This window comes from Phyllostomus hastatus, unplaced genomic scaffold (genome assembly GCF_019186645.2).
Source record: "Phyllostomus hastatus isolate PE091 unplaced genomic scaffold, TTU_PhHast_1.1 phas_contig_152, whole genome shotgun sequence".
Classification (NCBI taxonomy): domain Eukaryota; kingdom Metazoa; phylum Chordata; class Mammalia; order Chiroptera; family Phyllostomidae; genus Phyllostomus; species Phyllostomus hastatus.
The window spans coordinates 484,447-502,832 of record NW_025333622.1 but is presented as its reverse complement, the minus strand read 5'-3'; the positions used below and the strand labels follow the sequence as shown (position 1 = coordinate 502,832).

General features: G+C 39.0%; 1 protein-coding gene across 2 annotated transcripts in view; it reads right to left on the bottom strand.

Annotated features, from left to right (window-relative positions):
• TMTC2 (transmembrane O-mannosyltransferase targeting cadherins 2) overlaps nucleotides 1-18,386 on the bottom strand; it is a 402,099-nt gene that overhangs the window by 246,135 nt on the left and 137,578 nt on the right. For both annotated transcript variants that reach the window (XR_006784765.1, XM_045830613.1), the window contains exon 2: nucleotides 3,314-3,884. Coding sequence is in view for 1 of the 2 variants with exons in the window: in XM_045830613.1 (XP_045686569.1) it covers nucleotides 3,314-3,884 (571 nt within the window). In the remaining variant the exon portion in view is untranslated. The remainder of the gene's footprint in view (nucleotides 1-3,313; nucleotides 3,885-18,386) is intronic.

The following is an 18,386-nucleotide window of genomic DNA, read 5'->3' as shown; positions in this document are numbered from 1 at the left end:
GTATCCTACTCTTAGTGATTCTATCATTTTCTAGATGACATTCACATCTCTGGTTTTCTATGCCTCAGGTGGAAATAAGGAGACTTGCATAATTTCTATGGTTCCTTACAAGTCTGTAAAATCTGTTACCCCAATGTCCTCACTAAGCTCACTGGCCTAAAATCTAAGAATGAAAAAAAAAAGCTTAGCTGAGATAGCAGCTACCATCTGAAGAGTTTTGCTGCACTGACACCTGCAAATGGTGGTTGCCAGAGTCTGGGCAAGTTTCCATTTTGGAAATTTCCCAGGACACTGAGCCTCCAAAGAATTAAGTCCTTTCCCATAGCATGAGGGACTTCACTCTACTCCTAGGAGTTCCTTTGCAATAGATATTTCTCATTTTCTTAAGCAGCAACTATATGAGTAAAGTTACCATATAAAACACAACATGGCCAGTTAAATTTTAATTCCAGATAAACAAAGAATAACTTTCTATTTTAAGTATGTTCAAAATATTGTATGAGACATATTTGCAGTAAGGAGCTTTATCAGCAACTCTGCCCTTGAAAATATGCTTAGAGAACTGAAAATTTCCCAGAAGAGAACTTCAAAAGGTCTTAAAAGCAAGTTCTAAATTGACATACCAAAATAATTTCCTAATTCATAGATGGAATAACTGTGTAGAAATTTCATTTCTCTAATACGACGTTTCCCCTTTCTTTGATTTTGATCAAAACTGACCTCATCCAGCACACTGACTCACCGAGCTCCCTCTCTCTTCCATGACCACCCCCTTAATCATTACATTCTCAGGACAATGATGTTCTCTGGTCAGCACCAAACAATCTCAGGAATAAAGCCTGAGGTCTGCTGACCACAGAGACAGAGTCTCCCTCAAACCAGAGATAATATCTAGGCCTCAGTGGTGCTTCAGCCCCAGGCCCAGCAAAGCGGGAAACCAGACCAAGTTATGCCGGGGTGGACGCCAACACCAGATGCACTGGTCAACCGCCCCCTACCCTAGCACCAGCCAATAAATAGAGACCACAATCCAAACTCTCCTAGTCACCATGACTGATAATTTTTCCCTATATATGCCCTGGAAGCCTGCGGGAAGCCAGCTCTTTGAGCATTAGCTCACCTTTGTCTCTGGGGGTGGGCCACTTCCAAAAAATAAACCCTTATGTTCTTTGCGGGAATCTCCTGTTTGTTTTATTGGGCTTTGATGCCCATAGGCAAGTGGACCCCTTTAGTCTGGTAACAATGGTAAAGTGGAAATTTGTTATAAGAAACAACAACACAACGTTTCACAGGTTTTCAAGGCAAGAGTCTGCTTCTTCAAATGGACTGTATTAAAAAAAAAATTCTGAGTAAATCTGAAGATCAAACTGGCTTTACTGAACAATTCATGAAGCCCATCTAACTAGCAGAAAGGAGCTCCAAAGGCCTGTACCAAACAGGAGGCTTGTATAGGAAGGTAGTAGAAGAAATGAGGAAAGAGTGGGACTGTCTCACCTTGGGGGGAAAAGGGGGTCTATGTGGCAGATTAGCTCTGCATTGCCAACCTGGTAATTCCTAGTTAAAGGTCACATTCTAGGGACAGGATGAAATTGCAATTAAGTCTTGATTTATGGAGGTGGGCTTAACACAGGTGACTCCATTATGAGCCTTTTTTTTAACAGCCCCAGTCTCCATAAGGTAAGAATGATGATTTAAATTTATTCCATTTGTATGTTGAGTTAAAAAAAAGCTTGCTATTGTTAATGATATGGTTTTAAAAGAAAAGAAAAAGATTATTCTCCCTATTCTCCATGAAAAAATAATTAAAACTGATTTGAAATTAAGAGCTTGAGTCTTAAACCATATGTTGTGTTCAAGCACAAACTCTAACCCAGAGTTTTCTTTTAAAGTTTCAGCATGTAATTGAAATCACAAAAGAATGTCATTAAGCACTTGATACTTGAGTTCTAACTGAAAAGGTTATGCTTCCCTGCAGAGAAGCATAGCACTAATTACTCTGCCTATCAAGTGAAAAAAAAAAGTCATTTTTTAAATTAATGTTTCTGTTTCTATTTCCTTCCCTTTTTAAATTTATTTTCATTTCTTCCCAATTTGATTTTAAGTAAAATTAGGAATGGGGGGTTGTGGAGTGAGTTAGTCAAAACTAGAAAACTTGATAGCTTTCTCAGGGCAATTATCCAAAAGTATTATTCCTTGTTTAAGTGTCTAAAAGGAAGGGGGTGCTGCTTAAAACATGGCTGAGGTTGGAAACCATGTCCAAGTTCAGTCTGTGTATTTAAAGTCAAAGCAAGGGAATTTACTGTAGTTAGAAAGAATGGGGAAGTAGAAAGAAGGCAGTTTCTCAAGATGCCCTAGTCCAGGGGTCCCCAACCTCCCGCCAAGGACTTGGTACTGGTCTGGGCCTATTAGGAACGGGGCCCCACAGCAGGAGGTGAGCTTGAATGTAATGCCCTTGAATCATCCTAAAACCATTCCCCACACTCCAGTCCATGGAAAAATTGTCTTCCACAAAACTGGTCAGTGGTGCCAAAAAAATTGGGGACCACTGCAGTCCACCCAATGCTTCCCATTAAACACTCTAGCAGAAAATTGTTCAGTTCCCTTTAAGCACGTGGGGTCCTAGTGTGCTTCTGTGACCTTCCAACAACACTGCATTTGAAACCACTGAGGGAACTCAGAAGAACCGGTATTAAGCTCTGAGGCAAAGGTCTTAATTGGCCTCAGGACAAAATTTATAATAACCACTTTGTCTTTCAACTCCCCTATTCTTATACAGTACAAAAAGAAAAAGGAGAATGATTCATTGTTTAAGAATCTGAGCTCCCAGTGCACTACTGAAGGGCTGTTTTCCTTGGTCTACTCAGCAAATATTAACAAATATTAACAAATGGCAAAGGATTTCCCCTCTCTAGGCTAGCATCTAGCTCTGTCATCAGCTGTGATACTTTTACAAAAACACATTATGATGTATAGGCAATAATAAATAGGATCACAGAGAATTGGAGCAGAAACACAGAAAGAACAAAAATAAATTATAAAGATGCATAATCTTTACAAGGCAAAACTATCCTTCTATACCCCCTTTGAAATCATGAAAAATAGGTGAAGAAACCCAAGAAAAAAAACAACCAGTGACTGAAACTCAGGTTAGTAGAGAAAGGTCAGAAAGAACACTTCCACTTACTGAAGATCAAAACATAACTTACATTAAATCCTCTTTGAAGACGAATAAATTTGCCTTTTAAATGGTGAAAAAGGATCAAGCAAGGAGATCACTCAGAAACCCAATACTGGAGTTCCAACAATCACTTACTTTGTAAATAGCAGGTAGGATTTGTTTCATCTTTAGCCTGTGAAAGACGAAGACATCGTAAACTGCTGAGACTGCAAGAACAGTCACTCCTTGTTCCTTCCACAACATGCTGCATCCTGCACACAGTCCTGTCCCCAGGAACCAGCCCCAAGTCCTGGCTGAGTAGCCTCTTGTAGAACAGTGTTTAATGTAGCAGAGCAAGGAGAGGAGAAAGAAGAGACTGGCTCCGACATCGGCCCGCCCCACGATTCCTGCCACTGCCTCCGTGTGAATGGGGTGAGAGGCGAACATCAAGCCCGCCATAAAGGTCCAGTATCCGTCCCCAAGGAGTATCTTGGAGAAGCTTGTGAAGAGACCAGTGACTGCCGCGTGCAGCAGGACATTGACAAGATGGTAACTCCAGGGATCCAGCCCTCCAACGGCATGGTTCAGGCGAAAAGAAAGTGTGCAGAGTGGCCGGTAGGACTTGTGGCTGCCACTGTGGGTTAGAAGAGTCCCCCAAAAATCATTGTAGAAAATGTGCGTCCATGGCGTTTCTGGGAGTAGGTCCTGATTAGTCTTGATAGCACGGCTGAAAAACACAATGTTAAAAAAAAATCAAATGAAAAATACAGAAAGGAAAAACAAAAACCAGATATGTGACATTGCTAAAATACTGCCTTCCTCCTTTGCTCTGTCATCATGAGAATTTATGCCAAGATTCCAGAGATGCAGAATTAATGCAAATGAGCTTTACATACAGATTGAATGGAGATCCTCCCCTTTAATGCTTACTAACACCACAATTAGTTCTTTTCCTCAAAAGCCTTCTTCCTTGTTTGAATGCAAACATGTTTGAAGAATGAATGCAGAGGTAACCAATAAATTATTGGTTAAATGCAGAAGCTGCTAAACAACTGTCCTAAAAATCCCATGGTGTACAGACTAAAAATGCAGATTCCAGGCCCCTGGTTGATGTGAGGCCTGAGAATATGCATTTTTAAAGCACAGTCCCAGGTGATACTGATGCAAGGATACACTTACAGCAAGAACTAACCCCCTAATAGAAATAAATTTTAAATAGAATATTTGTGCCCAGAGCAATGCTTCTCAAACATACACATCGTCTGGGAATCTAATTAACAGGCAGGCTATGATGCAGCAGATTTGGGGAAGAGGCCAAGGTTCCACATTTCTAACAAACTGCCAAGTAAAGCTGATGCTGCTGGTCGGTGGACCACACTTCGAGTAGCAAGAACCAACAGAGCTGGAGACATGAGTAAGAATGGCTTTACATCTACTCAAATATTTTCCTTCTTCTTACATTCCAGTCAACTTCAGCCTTTACCCTGAGCTTTCTCATAGGATTCAGTGTCATCTATACCAAGTGCCACAACAATAGCACTCCATTGTCTCCTACTTTTGAAGATTTCCACACCTCAAGGAGTAATGACCATGTATTTGCCGAGCACTTGCTATCTGCCAAGGACCTGGCTGGTCTCCTTGGCCATATGTTCTGGTTAATTCTTATAATAACTGATGAGGTAGGTATTATTATCTACATCTCTCAGATAGCAAATTATGATAGATAAAGTTAAATTAATAACAATTCCAATGTCACACAAATCACAAACAGCAGGGTTGATAGACCCACCCACGCTCTTTCCACTAAGTTGGGCTTCTCAAAATGTGATCTGTGCACCACTGGGAGTGTTCAAGAAAATACACAGACAAACCTCATGAAACTTTTAATGGCTATGTTTGCTTTAACCTATATTTAAAAGAAATTTCAATTATATCATGTTGGGGGCAGGGATAAGCCTAAAGCAGGCTGATGCAGCCAGAGATGGAAATTGCGCGTACATAACAGGACATCTGTGGTCAGAAGTTTCCTGCACAACAGGATATCTGCAGTCAGAAGCATTGTAGGTGCCTAGCCTGAGCACACAGGCGGCACACCAATCAGTGCCTTGATCACGCGCCTATCATGCGCCCCCTAGCCTATCCCAGTTAAGAGCACGCCCCAAAGCTACCAACCAGAGCTACTTCCCCTATCTGCCTTCCTTTACCCTCCTCTATATAACTCCCTCCATTTTAAAATAAAACTGGCAGCTTGATCAGAATCCTTTGTCTTGCTGTCATTCTTTCGCGCCTCCTGTCCCATCCCTTTTCATCCGTTGCAGGTATATCGGCGGACCCCGTTGACTGCCTCGCGGGCCGAGGCAATATCAAAGCTGGATTTCATATACATTTGCTCAGGCTGAAGCTATTAAAAAATAAAGAGTCAGCGTAAAGGAATGAATAGCACTGGTATATACAGGTAAGGTACAATTGTTGAAGGTAGCATGTAAGTGACTCGGTTTGGAGAATTCCTGCTCTACAGCATTATACCTGCCAGAAACAGGGTGGTATCCTGAGTCTTTTTTATCTCTAGTGCACCTATCTCTGTACTTACAGAACAAAAAAGGAAGCACATGAGTCAGAAGAAAGCAGAAATGAGAGTTAAGGGACCTACTCCATAACTAGGTATCTTTTGCCTAGTCTGACATCAGGGCTTTTTAAGGGGGGGATGGCTCATAGTAGCTGAAGAACATATGGTAGATGGCCATCCTGATGACCTTCACCTCTAGCATCTCCACCAGTTCTGCCCTCCACTGTGAGGAAGCTATGATTAAAGAAATTTCCACATGAATGTTACCAAAAATCATGTTGCCAAGGCCCTGGATTGATGAGAAACATTCCTGAGTTCCAGCTCTGTAATTTACTGTGTCAAGAAAGAAAGAATAGAAGGAAGGAAGGGAGGGAGGAAGGGAGGAGAGGAAGGAGAGGAAGGAAATGGAACAGAGATTCAGATTTTTTAAAAAACCTGTCCTCGGTGACAGAGCCAATGGAAATTGTAGCATTAGTATCTCATTTGGGATCAATGACTGGTCATGCTGGTTTTCAACTGCTTCTCTAAACGGCTTCCCAATTAACCTCTCTGAGCTCCAACGTCTGTGATAATAATAGTTTTATCTTCATTTAACAAACACTTGTGATAGTTCATTGTATCATTTATGTAGAGGAGCAGAGAACACTGCTTTGCAGATACATGAGCGCTCCGGAGATGTAGTACACATGACATCTCAGTCTCATTAGCATCTGTTCTTACTGTTCCACAAAGACTGGGGTACAATTTACATAAAGTCCCTCATTAAAGTCTGCCTGACCCACAACCTCTGAAATCGTGTGCACCTGAGGGTTAGAATTAAAATGGACCAATCAGATCGTTGATAACTGTCTACTCTGTGTGAAACACCATAGTACTCTTTTTTTACCTGCTTATGAAAACTAGTTGATTTTTCTAGATGCTCAATAAAAAGGCAGAAGGTCTGTTAAAATCAAGTCTTAAAAAATACTCAATGTTGCAGGGACAGCTAGTTAGCTGTTCTCCCATGTACATTTCCCATACTCATAGACCTTCCATTTTTAACTGAGGTTTATGGTCATCTAGAGGAAAGATTTCATTCCCTATCTTCCCTTGCTGCTAATGAGTCACATGACTAACTTTTGGCCCGTGGAACTTTAGCGGAGTTCTATGTCCTACTTCCAGAAAGTGTCCTTAAAAGGGAAAAAAGCTGAGCAGACTTCCCCTCCATCTCTACTTCCTTCCTGGAGCACAAATGTAATAGCTGGGGGTCCATCAGACATCTTGGCCCATAAAGTGTCCTTAGGAATGGAAGACTGAAGGAAAATGCATGCCTGCCATGGTAGGCCATACCAACCCTGGGCTAACTATCTCCTCAAACCGCAGGAATGTAGGAAATAAATGGCTATCTTGTTTATTTTTTATTAATTTATTGGGGTGACACTGGTTAGTGGGATCATATAGGTTACAAGTATACGTTACTATGATATTGCATTTTGTGCATACCACCCAAAGTCAAATCATTTTCCATCACCATAAATATTTGACCCCCTTTATCTTTCACTAACCCTCCACCCCACTCCTTCTGGTAACTACCATAGTGTTATCTGTGTTTATGAGCACAGATTTATATCCCACATATGAGTGAAATCTTATGGTTCTTAGATTTTTCTGACTGACATTTCCCTTAGCATAACAGTCCCAAGTCCATCCACGTTGTCACAATTGCAGTATTTCATCTTTTCTAATGGCTGAGTAGTATTCTGCACTATATGTGTACCACATCTTCTTTACCTAACACTTATCAAGAGATACTTTGGTTGTCTCCATGTTTTGGCCATCGTGAATAATGCTGCAATGAACATAGGGGTGCATATATATTTGTGCATAAATGTTTTCAAGTTTTTCAGTTGGATGCCCAGAAGAGGGACAGGGTAACTATTCTTAATTTTTTGAGGAACCTCCGGAATGTTTTCCATAGTAGCTGCACCAGTCTATATTACTACCAGCAGTGACTGAGGGTTCCTTTTTGTCCACAACCTCTCCAACACTTGTTATTACCTGTTTTATTGATAACAGACATTCTACCAGGTGTGAGGCAATATCTCACTGTACTTTTAATTTACATTTCCCTAATATCCTAGTAAAGTTGAGTATCTTTTCATATATCATTTGGTGGTTTGCATGTCTTCCTGGGAGAGGTATCTGCTGAGGTTCTGTGCCCATTTTTCAATTGGATTGTTTGTTTGGTATTAAACTGTAAGAATTCTTTATATATTTTGGATAACCCCTTGTTGGAGCTGTTGTTTACAAATATCATCTCCCATTCAGTTGGTTGCCTTTTTGTGTTGTTGTTTCTTTTGCTTACAGAAGCTTTTCAGTTTGATATAGTCCATTCGTTTACTTTTGCCTTTACTTCCCTTGCCTTCAAGGTCAAATTCATAAAATGTTATCTACGACCAAGGTCCGTAAGTTTAGTATCTATGTTTTCTTCTGTGTAATTTATTGTTTCAGATCTTACATTTAGGTCTTTGATTCATTTTGAATTAATTTTTGTACATGGGAACAAACTGTAATCTAGTTTCATTCTTTTGCATGTGGTTTTCCAATTTTCCCGGCACCATGTATTGAAGAGGCTTTCTGTTCTTCATTGTGTGTTTTTGGCTTCTTGGTCAATAATTATTTGCACATATATATGTGGTTTTATTTCTAGGCTCTCAATTCTACTTCTCTGTGTGCCTATTTTTTCTGCCAGTACCAAGTTGTTTTGATTATTATAGCTCTGTGGTAAAATTGGAAGTCAAGTAGTATGATACCTCTGGCTTCGGTGTTTTTTCTCAGGGTTGTGTGGGCCATTGGGGGTCTTTTATGGTTCCAGACAAATTTGATGATGTTTTGTTCTAGCTCTTTAAAAATGACATTGGGACTTTGATTGGGATTGCATTAAATCTGTATAATGCTTTGGGTAATATGGCCACCTTAACAATGTTGACTCTTCCAATCCATGAACACAGAATATCATTCTATTTAATTGTGCCTTTTAAGATCTCTTTTAATAATGCTTTATAGTTTTCAGTATATAGGTCCTTCACATCCTTTGTTAAGCTTATCCCTGGGTATTTTATTTTTGGTTGCAATTGCAAAAGGAATTGTTTTTTCATTTCTTTTTCTGAAGTTTCATTGATTGTATACAGGAAAGCAGTAAATTTTTGTACATTACTTTTGTACCCTGCACCTTTACTGCATTTGTTTCTAATAGTATATTGGCAGAGTCTTTAGGGATTTCTGCATACAGTCTTCAGGAATTTCTGTATGTCATCTGTAAAAAAGTGACACTTTTACTTCTTCCTTCCAAGTTTGGATACCTTTTATTTCTTTCTCTTGCCTGATTGCTCTGGCTAGGACTTCCATTTCTATGTTAAATAAGTGTGGTGAGAATAGGCATCCTTGTCTTCTTCCTGATTTTAGAGCAAAATCTTTCTAGTTTTCACCACTGAGTAGACTATTGGCTGAGAATTTGTCATATGTGGCCTTTATGATATTGAGGTACATTCCTTAAATAATGATTTTATTGTGTGTGTTAATCATAAGAGGATATTGTATCTTATCAAATGCTTTCTCTGCATCTATTGATAAGATCATACAATTTATATTCTTTGTTTTGTTAATGTGATATATTACACTGACCATTTTCATATTTTGAACCATTCTTGTGTCCCTGGAATAAACAACATTTGATCATGCTATATGATTTTTAATGTATTTTTACTTGATTTCCTAGTGTTTAAAAAATAAATAGGAATTCGATTTCCTTTGTTTAGGATTTTTGCATCTGTATTCACCAGTGATATCAGTCTACAGTTTTCTTTTTTTGTGATGTCCTTCCCAGGTTTTGGTATCAGGATTAGGTTAACCTCACAAAATGTGTTAGGAAGTACTGCCTCGTCTTGAATTTTTTGGAAGAGTTTGAGAAAAATTGGTATGAAAACTGAAATGTGTGGTACAATTCACTACTGAAGCCATCTGGTGCAGGACTTTTATTTTGGGGAAGGTTTTTCATGGTTGTTTCCATTTCATCACTGTTTATAGGTCTATTTAGATTTTCCAATTCTTCATGATTCACTCTAGGAAGGTTATATATTTCTTTTTTTTTTTAAGATTTTATTTATTTATTTTTTTAGAGAGGGAAGGGAGGGGGGGAGAGAGAGAGAGAGAGAGAGAGAGAGAGAGAGAGAGAGAGAGAGAGAGAGACATCAATGTGCGGTCGCTGGGGGTTCTGGCCTGCAACCCAGGAATGTACCCTGGCTGGGAATCGAACCTGGGACACTTTGGTTCCCAGCCCGCGCTCAATCCACTGAGCTATGCCAGCCAGGTCTTGGAAGGTTATATATTTCTAAGAAATTATCCATTTCTTCTAGGTTATTGAAGTTGATGCCATATAGGCTTTCATGGTATGCTAGTATAAGTCCTTGTATATCTGTGATGTCTGTGGTAATTTCCCTTTCATTTCTGATTTTGTTAATATGAGTTTTTTCCCTTTTTTTCCTTAGTGAGTCTAGCCAGGAGTCTAGCCACAGGTTGTCAATTTTATTAATTTTTCAAAGAACCAGCTCTTTGTTGTACTAATTTTTTCTATACTTTTGTTCTCTATTTCATTACTTTCTGCTCTAATTTTTATTATTTCCTTTCTTCTGCTGAAGAAAAGCAACACTTCGGGTTGCTTTCATTTTTCTTTTCATAGTTCTTTAAACTATAATGTTAGGTCGTTTACTTGGGATTTCTTGTGATAAGCTTGTAACAATGTAAAGTTCCCTCTTTCTACTGCTTTTGCTGCATCCTGTAAGTTTTGATATGTTGCATTGTCATTCTCATTTTTCTCTAAATTTCTTTTGATCTTATTTTTTATTTCTTCTTTGACTCTAATTTTTACCAGTATTTTGTTTAATCTCCACATATTCATGGGTTTCTTTACTTCCTTTTTGCTATTGATTTCTAATTTCAAAGTATTTGTGGTCAGAGAATAAGCGTGGTATAAATTCAATATTCTTGAATTTATTAAGGCTAGTTCTGTGACCCAACATGTGGTCTATCCTTGAGATTGTTCCATGTGCACTGGAGAATATACAATATGATATTCTGGGAAGAGAGGCTCTGTAAATGTCAATTATGTCCATTTGATCTAATGTGTAATTTAAAGACAATATTGATTTTCTGTTTGATCTATCTAGAACTGTCAGTGGAGTATTAAGGTCCCTAACTATGACATTGTTTCTGTCAGTTTCTCCCTTCTGTTAGTAGTTGCTTTGTGTATTTCGGTGCAAATGTATGAAGTGTTCTGTCTTCTTGATGTAGTGTCCCCTTTATGATTATGAAATGCCCATCTTTGTCCCTTGTGACATGTGTTATCTTGAAATCTATTTTTCAAGACATAAGTATGGCTATACCTGCTTTTCTGTGGATGTTGTTTGCTTGAAAGATCATTTTACACCCTATCACTTTGAGTCTAACTTTGTCTTTACAGCTTAGATGTGTCTCCTGAAGGCAGCATATTGTTGGGTTTTGTTTTTTTGATCCAATCTGCTACTCTGTGCCTCTCTATTAGTGAATTCAGTCTTTTGAAATCTAGAATAATTATTACATATGAGGATTTCCTATAGCCATCTTATCTTTTGTTTTCTGGTAACTCTGTGCCTCTATTGGTTGTCTTTTGTGTTTCTGTCTGTTGTTTTTGTTTGGTGGTATTCTATACTTCTTTCCTCTGTTTCTCCTTTTTTTTAAGCTATGCATCTGAATTTTGTTTTTTGTGTGCATGGCTGTTATTAGGTTTATGAAAAGGAAAGTTTCATATATACAGTAGTCCTTTTTCATTTGAATGTATCTGATCTCCATCCTCCTTTGCAAATTCAGACCTTTCTGCTCTTTCTTTTAATATTTTTGTTGCCACAAATTATCCCTCTTTCTATAGTAAGTGTGTCCGTGATCATATTCACAGTTTTGTGACCTTCTGTTCTTTGTTTCAGGTAGAATAACTCTTTTGAGTATTTCCTGCAATGGAGGTCTTCTGGTGATAAATTCCTCCAGCTTCTGTAGGTCTGGAAAGGTCTTTATTTCTCTTTCATATTTAAAAGATAACTTTGCTAGATATATTATTCTTGGCTGGTAATTTCTCTCTTTCAGTAGTTTGAATATTTGGTTCCACTTTCTTCTGGCTTATGGAGCTTTGGCTGGGAAATCAACAATAACCTAACGGGCTTTCCTTTATAGGTTACTTTCTTCCCTGGCTGCCTTGAGAGTTCTTTGGCATTAATGGTTGACAGTTTTAATACAATGTACCTTAAAGAAGACCTATTTGGATTGAAGTAGCTAGGTGTTCTTTTGGCTTCTTAGATTTGAGGAGCTAGTTCTTTCCATAGGTTTGGAAAGTAACCAACTATTTGTTTGAATAGTTTTTCTGTTCCCTTTTCCCTCCCTTCTTTGTCTGGTATGCCTATTAGTTTTGTATTACTTTTTCTGATGGAGTCAGATAGTTCTCATAGAGTCCTTTCATTTTCTTTTTAATGTTCAAGTCCCTCTCTTCTTTCCTCTGTACCATTTCTAGATTTCTACCTCTGATATCATTAGTTATTTTCTCCATCTGGTCTGATCTATTTCCTATGATCACTAGTTCATTCTTGACACCTTCACTAAGTTCTTCATTTCCAGAACTTCTGTTTGGTTCTAAATATTCAATCTCTCTGGTACAGTACTCATTTTGTTCATTAGTTTGTTTTCTGCATGCATTAAATTGCCTGCCTGTGTTTTCTTGCATTTCCTTCAGTATTTTCAGAACTTCAACCTTGAATTCTTTTTCATTTATATCACATATTTCCATGTGTTTAAGTTTGCTTCCTGGTGATTTTTCATTTTCTTTCTGAGCTGCCTCATACTTTGGTTATTCACAGTATTGGATGGGTTCCTTCTCTGTCTAGAGATCTGTGTATGAGTGGCACTTCTCTATCAAGATAATTATGGAGGCATCTTTCTATTATTTCCCAGTAGGTGGCAGTGAATCACAAGTGTTTTTAGTTCTGTGAAAACCCAGCACTGACCACTGTGGTGTCTCTGGCTGTAGTCAGTGGAGCCACGATGTGTAGGCGTGGGGTAGAATGTGTCTGGTAGAATGTGGATGCCTTCTTAATTTTGCCCTCCTAAGTAAGGGTGAGCTCAGACCTCTGTGGGATGCCCCCTGCACCCCGACTGGGGACCAGTGACAAATTACACACTTTGCTCAGGGAAAATAGTGATTCCTTAGTCCAGTTCTCAGGTTTGTAGATAATGTGGTCTGCAATCTGATGCCAAGAGCAAAGGGAAGCAAGCTCTCGGGAGGCTATGAGTTGACAGGGCTCAGTGGCTATGTTTCTCTGTCTGGAATGCCAACCGCCCAACAACCTCTGCAGCACTCCTGCTGTATCCTTGCAGAGGTCTCTAGGCTCAGCCACACATGCTGCTTACTCTTGCAGGAGTGCCCATTGAATCCCTCTGCTTCTTCCAGCTGAGAGGAGTTCCAGCCACAACCTGATTCCTCCCATCTCTGGGCTGAGCCCCTCTGTGAGGTCCCAGCTGCAGGACTGCATCTGAGGCTCGTCTCAGCCCTCCTACCTTCTCACCTCCCATGTTTGTTTTCACTTGCCCACCTTTAGATGCTTCAATGAGTGAATGTCTCAAGAGTGCCTCTATGTTGTGCAGGGAATCCTTTGTTGAGTTATAGCTGTTCAAATTGTTGAAATTTCAAGGGAAGAGACCAAGGGGATCTCTCACACCGCCAATCTTCTGACATCTGCTATCTTGTTTCAACTGTGATATTTCGGGTGTTAGCTAGTGGCAGCTGAACCTTGTCACAAGTGAAATCCTTTATTCACAGAAAACCTGCTGTATCACAGCAGTCTGATTTTCCATTTTGATTTTTATTTTTATAAGTTTCCATGTATTGACTTTGTATTAAATAAATTTCCATATAAACTAGCTTTTAAAATATTAGAAACAGATGTTATTCTGGATTCATTAAATTAAAACACCCTGCTATGACATTCATCAAGAGTCTAACTCAGAAGTAATTGCTTAAGACTCAATGGGTTATAATTAAAATTTAAAAGAAATATGAAAACTGCCAAACAGTATTGTCAGAGAGGACTGATTTCAAGCAATTCAGAATGAAAACCCAACTGGCCTCTACTAAACATAAACCTAGACACTGACATTAATTTTTCTAATATCAATGCAGAAACACTCATACTGTCATGTCAGGGTAGTGGAAAGCTCAGCAGCACAGCATTCTGAATTAAGGCTTTGCTAATGTATAAGGAGAGCTAGAAAGCAAATTTTGTTTAGGACAGTACTACACCCTTTGACTGGCAGATCCATATAAGATGGAGAAACATGTTCTCCAAACCGGGTTTGCTACGTGCTATGAGTTCATCACTGTAACCAACTCTGTAAAGACATTTTAAGAAAAAATAAAACACTTACTTTTAAAAATCTGGTCAAACCTGCCAGCATTTCTTATATTTATAGCAATAAGTCTAGTAATATGAAGCAGCCAACAAGATATACTACATGTCCAACTCTCACAAAACAAGAGTTTCAAGAAAAAAGGACACAATTAGCAAATCTCATAATTTCACTGTGAGAAAATACTTTGATGAGGTACAGCCCTAAATTTACACTATAGGAAAAAATTTAAATGGCAAATAGTGTTAATAGAAAAAAAAATGAAAGAGAGACAGAATATCTTACCCATGAGCAAAAAGTACTGCACAAAGAGAGACTTCAGAATGATAAAATTCTCTGACAGGTGTTATCTACTTAGAAAGATTTTTCCTTAACTGATGAGTATTATGGCAAAAGTACATGAAACAAGACTAAATTGCACTGCCTTTAGTATATAAGTCATGTCACACATGCAAGTCAGTGATAAGAGATACATTACGCATCCCTCACATCACTTTAAGAAAGATACTGACCAAACGGGCTTTAATAGAATCTGACTAATCTACCAGCAAAATGAGAAGTAAAGGTAATCATTCAACAATGAGTATAATAGATCTTCATCCATTTGTGTTTTCTTACATGAGTTCAGAATGGAAATAGTAAAACCTCTTCTCAGCTAATGAAAAACCTTAATTCAAAACAAAACTTCATGCTGATATAATTTGGGGTTACTTCTGTGCATTGGTACTGAAATTTAGAAAAGCACTAAGAAATGAGGAAATAGTCCACAGTGGGAACAGTGAAGAAAATTGGAGCAGCAGATGTGAAGATGCAAATGGACGTGGAAATCTCCAAAGAACGCACGACTGAGAGACGGCCTTCTGAAGTGCAAAGGTCCAGTCTCTTGGGTCTTGAAGGAGTTCTTAACCCACTCTCCGTTTCGTTCATTTGTGGCTCTTTGTGCTTGCTGCCTTATGATTTTTCCTTTAGGAGGTGTTGACAAAGGCCAACACTACAGTAAAACTGATGAGTGGTGTCACACTGCCGTCCCAACTGTCCCTGTCTATGCTGCTCTCAGTGCTATTTGTTCTGTCCTTCGACCTTTTCATCACAAGCACCCACACAAATGATGACCATCAGCACCTAGGCAGGAATGAAGCTTGGATTCTTCAAACAACAAATGGCACGCTCATTAAAAAAAACAATTCTGAAGCCAAGTGGACTAAATAAAGTTCAAGCTCTGAGACAGTGGACAGAGTTCCTTCACCTCTCCATACCTGTTTTCTTATTTGTAAGATAAAGTCAATAACTGCACTTGCCTAACAGAATCACTACAAGGAGTAAATGAGTCAGTAAGCAAAAAGTACATTGTTATATGTAATATAATGTGTATATACAATATAATGTATGTAACACGCATTAGCTGCTATTATAATTATTATTACCATCAACACCAAATGACTGATGCTAGCCATGAATGGAAATATAGAGCTCATCTATCACGTTCATAGGCTTCAGAATCTATGGATCATGGTCATAAGTATTTCATTTAAAATTCCCATAAGCTTCAATGACACTCTCAGAACAAAGTAATAGACATATGTGAAGCTTTACTTTCGGTCTTTAACACATAACTTTTTTCCTCTCCCTATCTTTGGACTACCTCTTTCTTTCTCACCCTCCTTGGCCAACAACCCCTTCATATTCTTTTCCCAAATGTGGATGTCTCTCTCCTAGTTCTCCCCCCGACCTTCGCTCTCCCTACACTTTCCACCTCTGTGGTCATCTCCAACACCTGCACTCAAGAGATGCCTTCTCCATCTATACCTCAAGCCTGTTGCTTAGCCTACAGTTCTACTGGCCCAGGTGGTACCTACACCTGACTGGAAAAAAGTAATGGAGTTCTGGCACTTCCACTAACACCAAGTGTGCTACGTTTGACCAATTAGTCTCTCCTAAGCTCAGCTTCCTCACCTATGGTTGGTGGACAATAATAATAATAATAATAATAATACTTCTCACAACCACTTGTGTTAAAGATAAAATGAGGAAATGTTACCTTAAAATGTTTGACATTTATATAGCCTTCTAAATTTGTAATAGAAACTTGCTGTTTTTTGTTTTTGTTTTGTTGTTGTTGTTTTGGGACATCATCTTCTAGTTAATCTCCTGTTTTCCTTTTGAGGACAGCCTACGTCCACTCTTAGTCCATGTGGATAGGGTGAGGCTGCCCTGACCTCCTGATGAAAGGTCAGTAAATAATTTCACAGGTTAGTGTACTATGTTCCCCATCCTCATTCCTTGACACAACTAACTTAGCAGCCAGCCAGCCCAATCAGAGTCAAGAGAACACCAATAATCTACTGGGAAAGGACATCTTTTGAGAATGAGATAAAATTCCAGGGCTACTAGAGGATTCCCTGAAGACAGAAACTGCCTGAGAATGCAGCCAATACAAAAGAACCCAGATCAGTGCAGCTGGATCCTGTCATGCCTGAAGCTAACACTCATTAAATAAGCCAATAAATGCCCTTCACATAAGCTAGTTTGAATTGTTATGACATCACAACCAAAATTTTGAATGCCAAATAGTACAGCAATCTATAATAATTATCAAGTAATAGTTAGTTGCCTTTTCAGTATCTTAAGCTTAGTAAGTCTGAATCAAACAATTTTCCTCACAGAACATCCACCTTTTCATACAAGCCCCTCATTAAGTACCATTTATCCATGACTGACATCAAGGTTGTACATATGGATACCTTCTCTCTTTGCTTCTACACCTATTTTTATTTTCTTTTAAGATTTTATTTATTTATTTTTAGAGGGAAGGAAGGGAGAAAGAGAGAAAGAGAAACATCAGTGTGTGGTTGCCTCTTGTGCGCCCCCTACTGGGAACCTGACCTGCAACACAGGCATTGTTTCCTAACTAGGGAAATGAAACCGCAACCCTTTGGTTCACAGGCCAGCGCTCAATCCACTGAGCCACACCAGCCGGGTCTACATCTATTTTTAAACCGGTTAAAATGCTTTAAAGCTGTTCAAGACCTCAGAGAAACTCAGAAGTTTCCCTTGAATCTGCACCTACCTTTGTTTTGCTACAACCCTCATTCGGACTTTTGTGACTTTGCACCTGTACTGCTTTGCATGTTTGCTTGAATTGTCTGAGGGATTATGCCTTGTTTTCTTCTGGTGCCCAACATATATATGGCACATAATAAATATTTGCTAAATTGAACTAAACAGCTACTCCTGCCTAATTGCATTCTATCTTTGATCCATTACATGCTATGGGCAGAGAAACCTCCTGAAATATAACTCTAATACCACCACTAGGCTCCACAAAAATCCCTAATCACGGCCTATTTCTTAACATAATAGACACTTTGTACACCATCCCCACCATGTATTCTAAGCCAATCTCCCATTCCATCTCCACATGCATCCTAATGTCAGACAAACGTCCCAGCCTACAGACCTTCACTCAAACCATTGCTTCCTTCCTCCGCCTGGATTGCTGTGCTTCACTCAGTTACACCTGTCCAAACATGCTTCAATCCCAGTGCTCATTTGTGAAGCGATAATCTCCCCAAAGTCTTCCCAGTTACCACTGCAAATATTCTTGATTTTGACATTGACACACTCCTATTAATAACACTGACTTCTTACTACAATTATCAGCTATCTCAAATGGGAAGATATGTGGAAGACATTTCAGAAGGAGGAAGAGGAAATGCACACTTTAAAAATGGGGCCCAAGTGATTTAAATATTCCCTCTTCCATCCCCTATTGAAAATCTTTGTCCAACAAAATGAACTGATTCTGTTGTAAGAAAATTATTCACTCATTCATTCATTCACTCAGTATTGGGCTTGGCACTGTGAAGGACACTGCAGATAGAATGGTGAGCAAAATAGATTACCCAACAGTAATCATTGGGAAATGACTTGAGAAATAGTCAGCCTAGCAAAGGAGGCAAGTAATGTCCAGGCAATTTCATTGCAGTACGATAAATACTATCCTAACCTGAAATCCTGATGGCTATGGGAAAACACAGAATAGATTCCCAAACTTTGACTCTTAGAGGGTTGAAAACTTCCTGGAGGAAAGTATGTCTACCCACATGGAAGGGGTTAAATGAAGGAGTAAGGGAGATGTCAAGATGTTGCTAGGCTGACAGTATTTCCAAAGACCACACTGCACAAGAGAAGGTGGTAAGT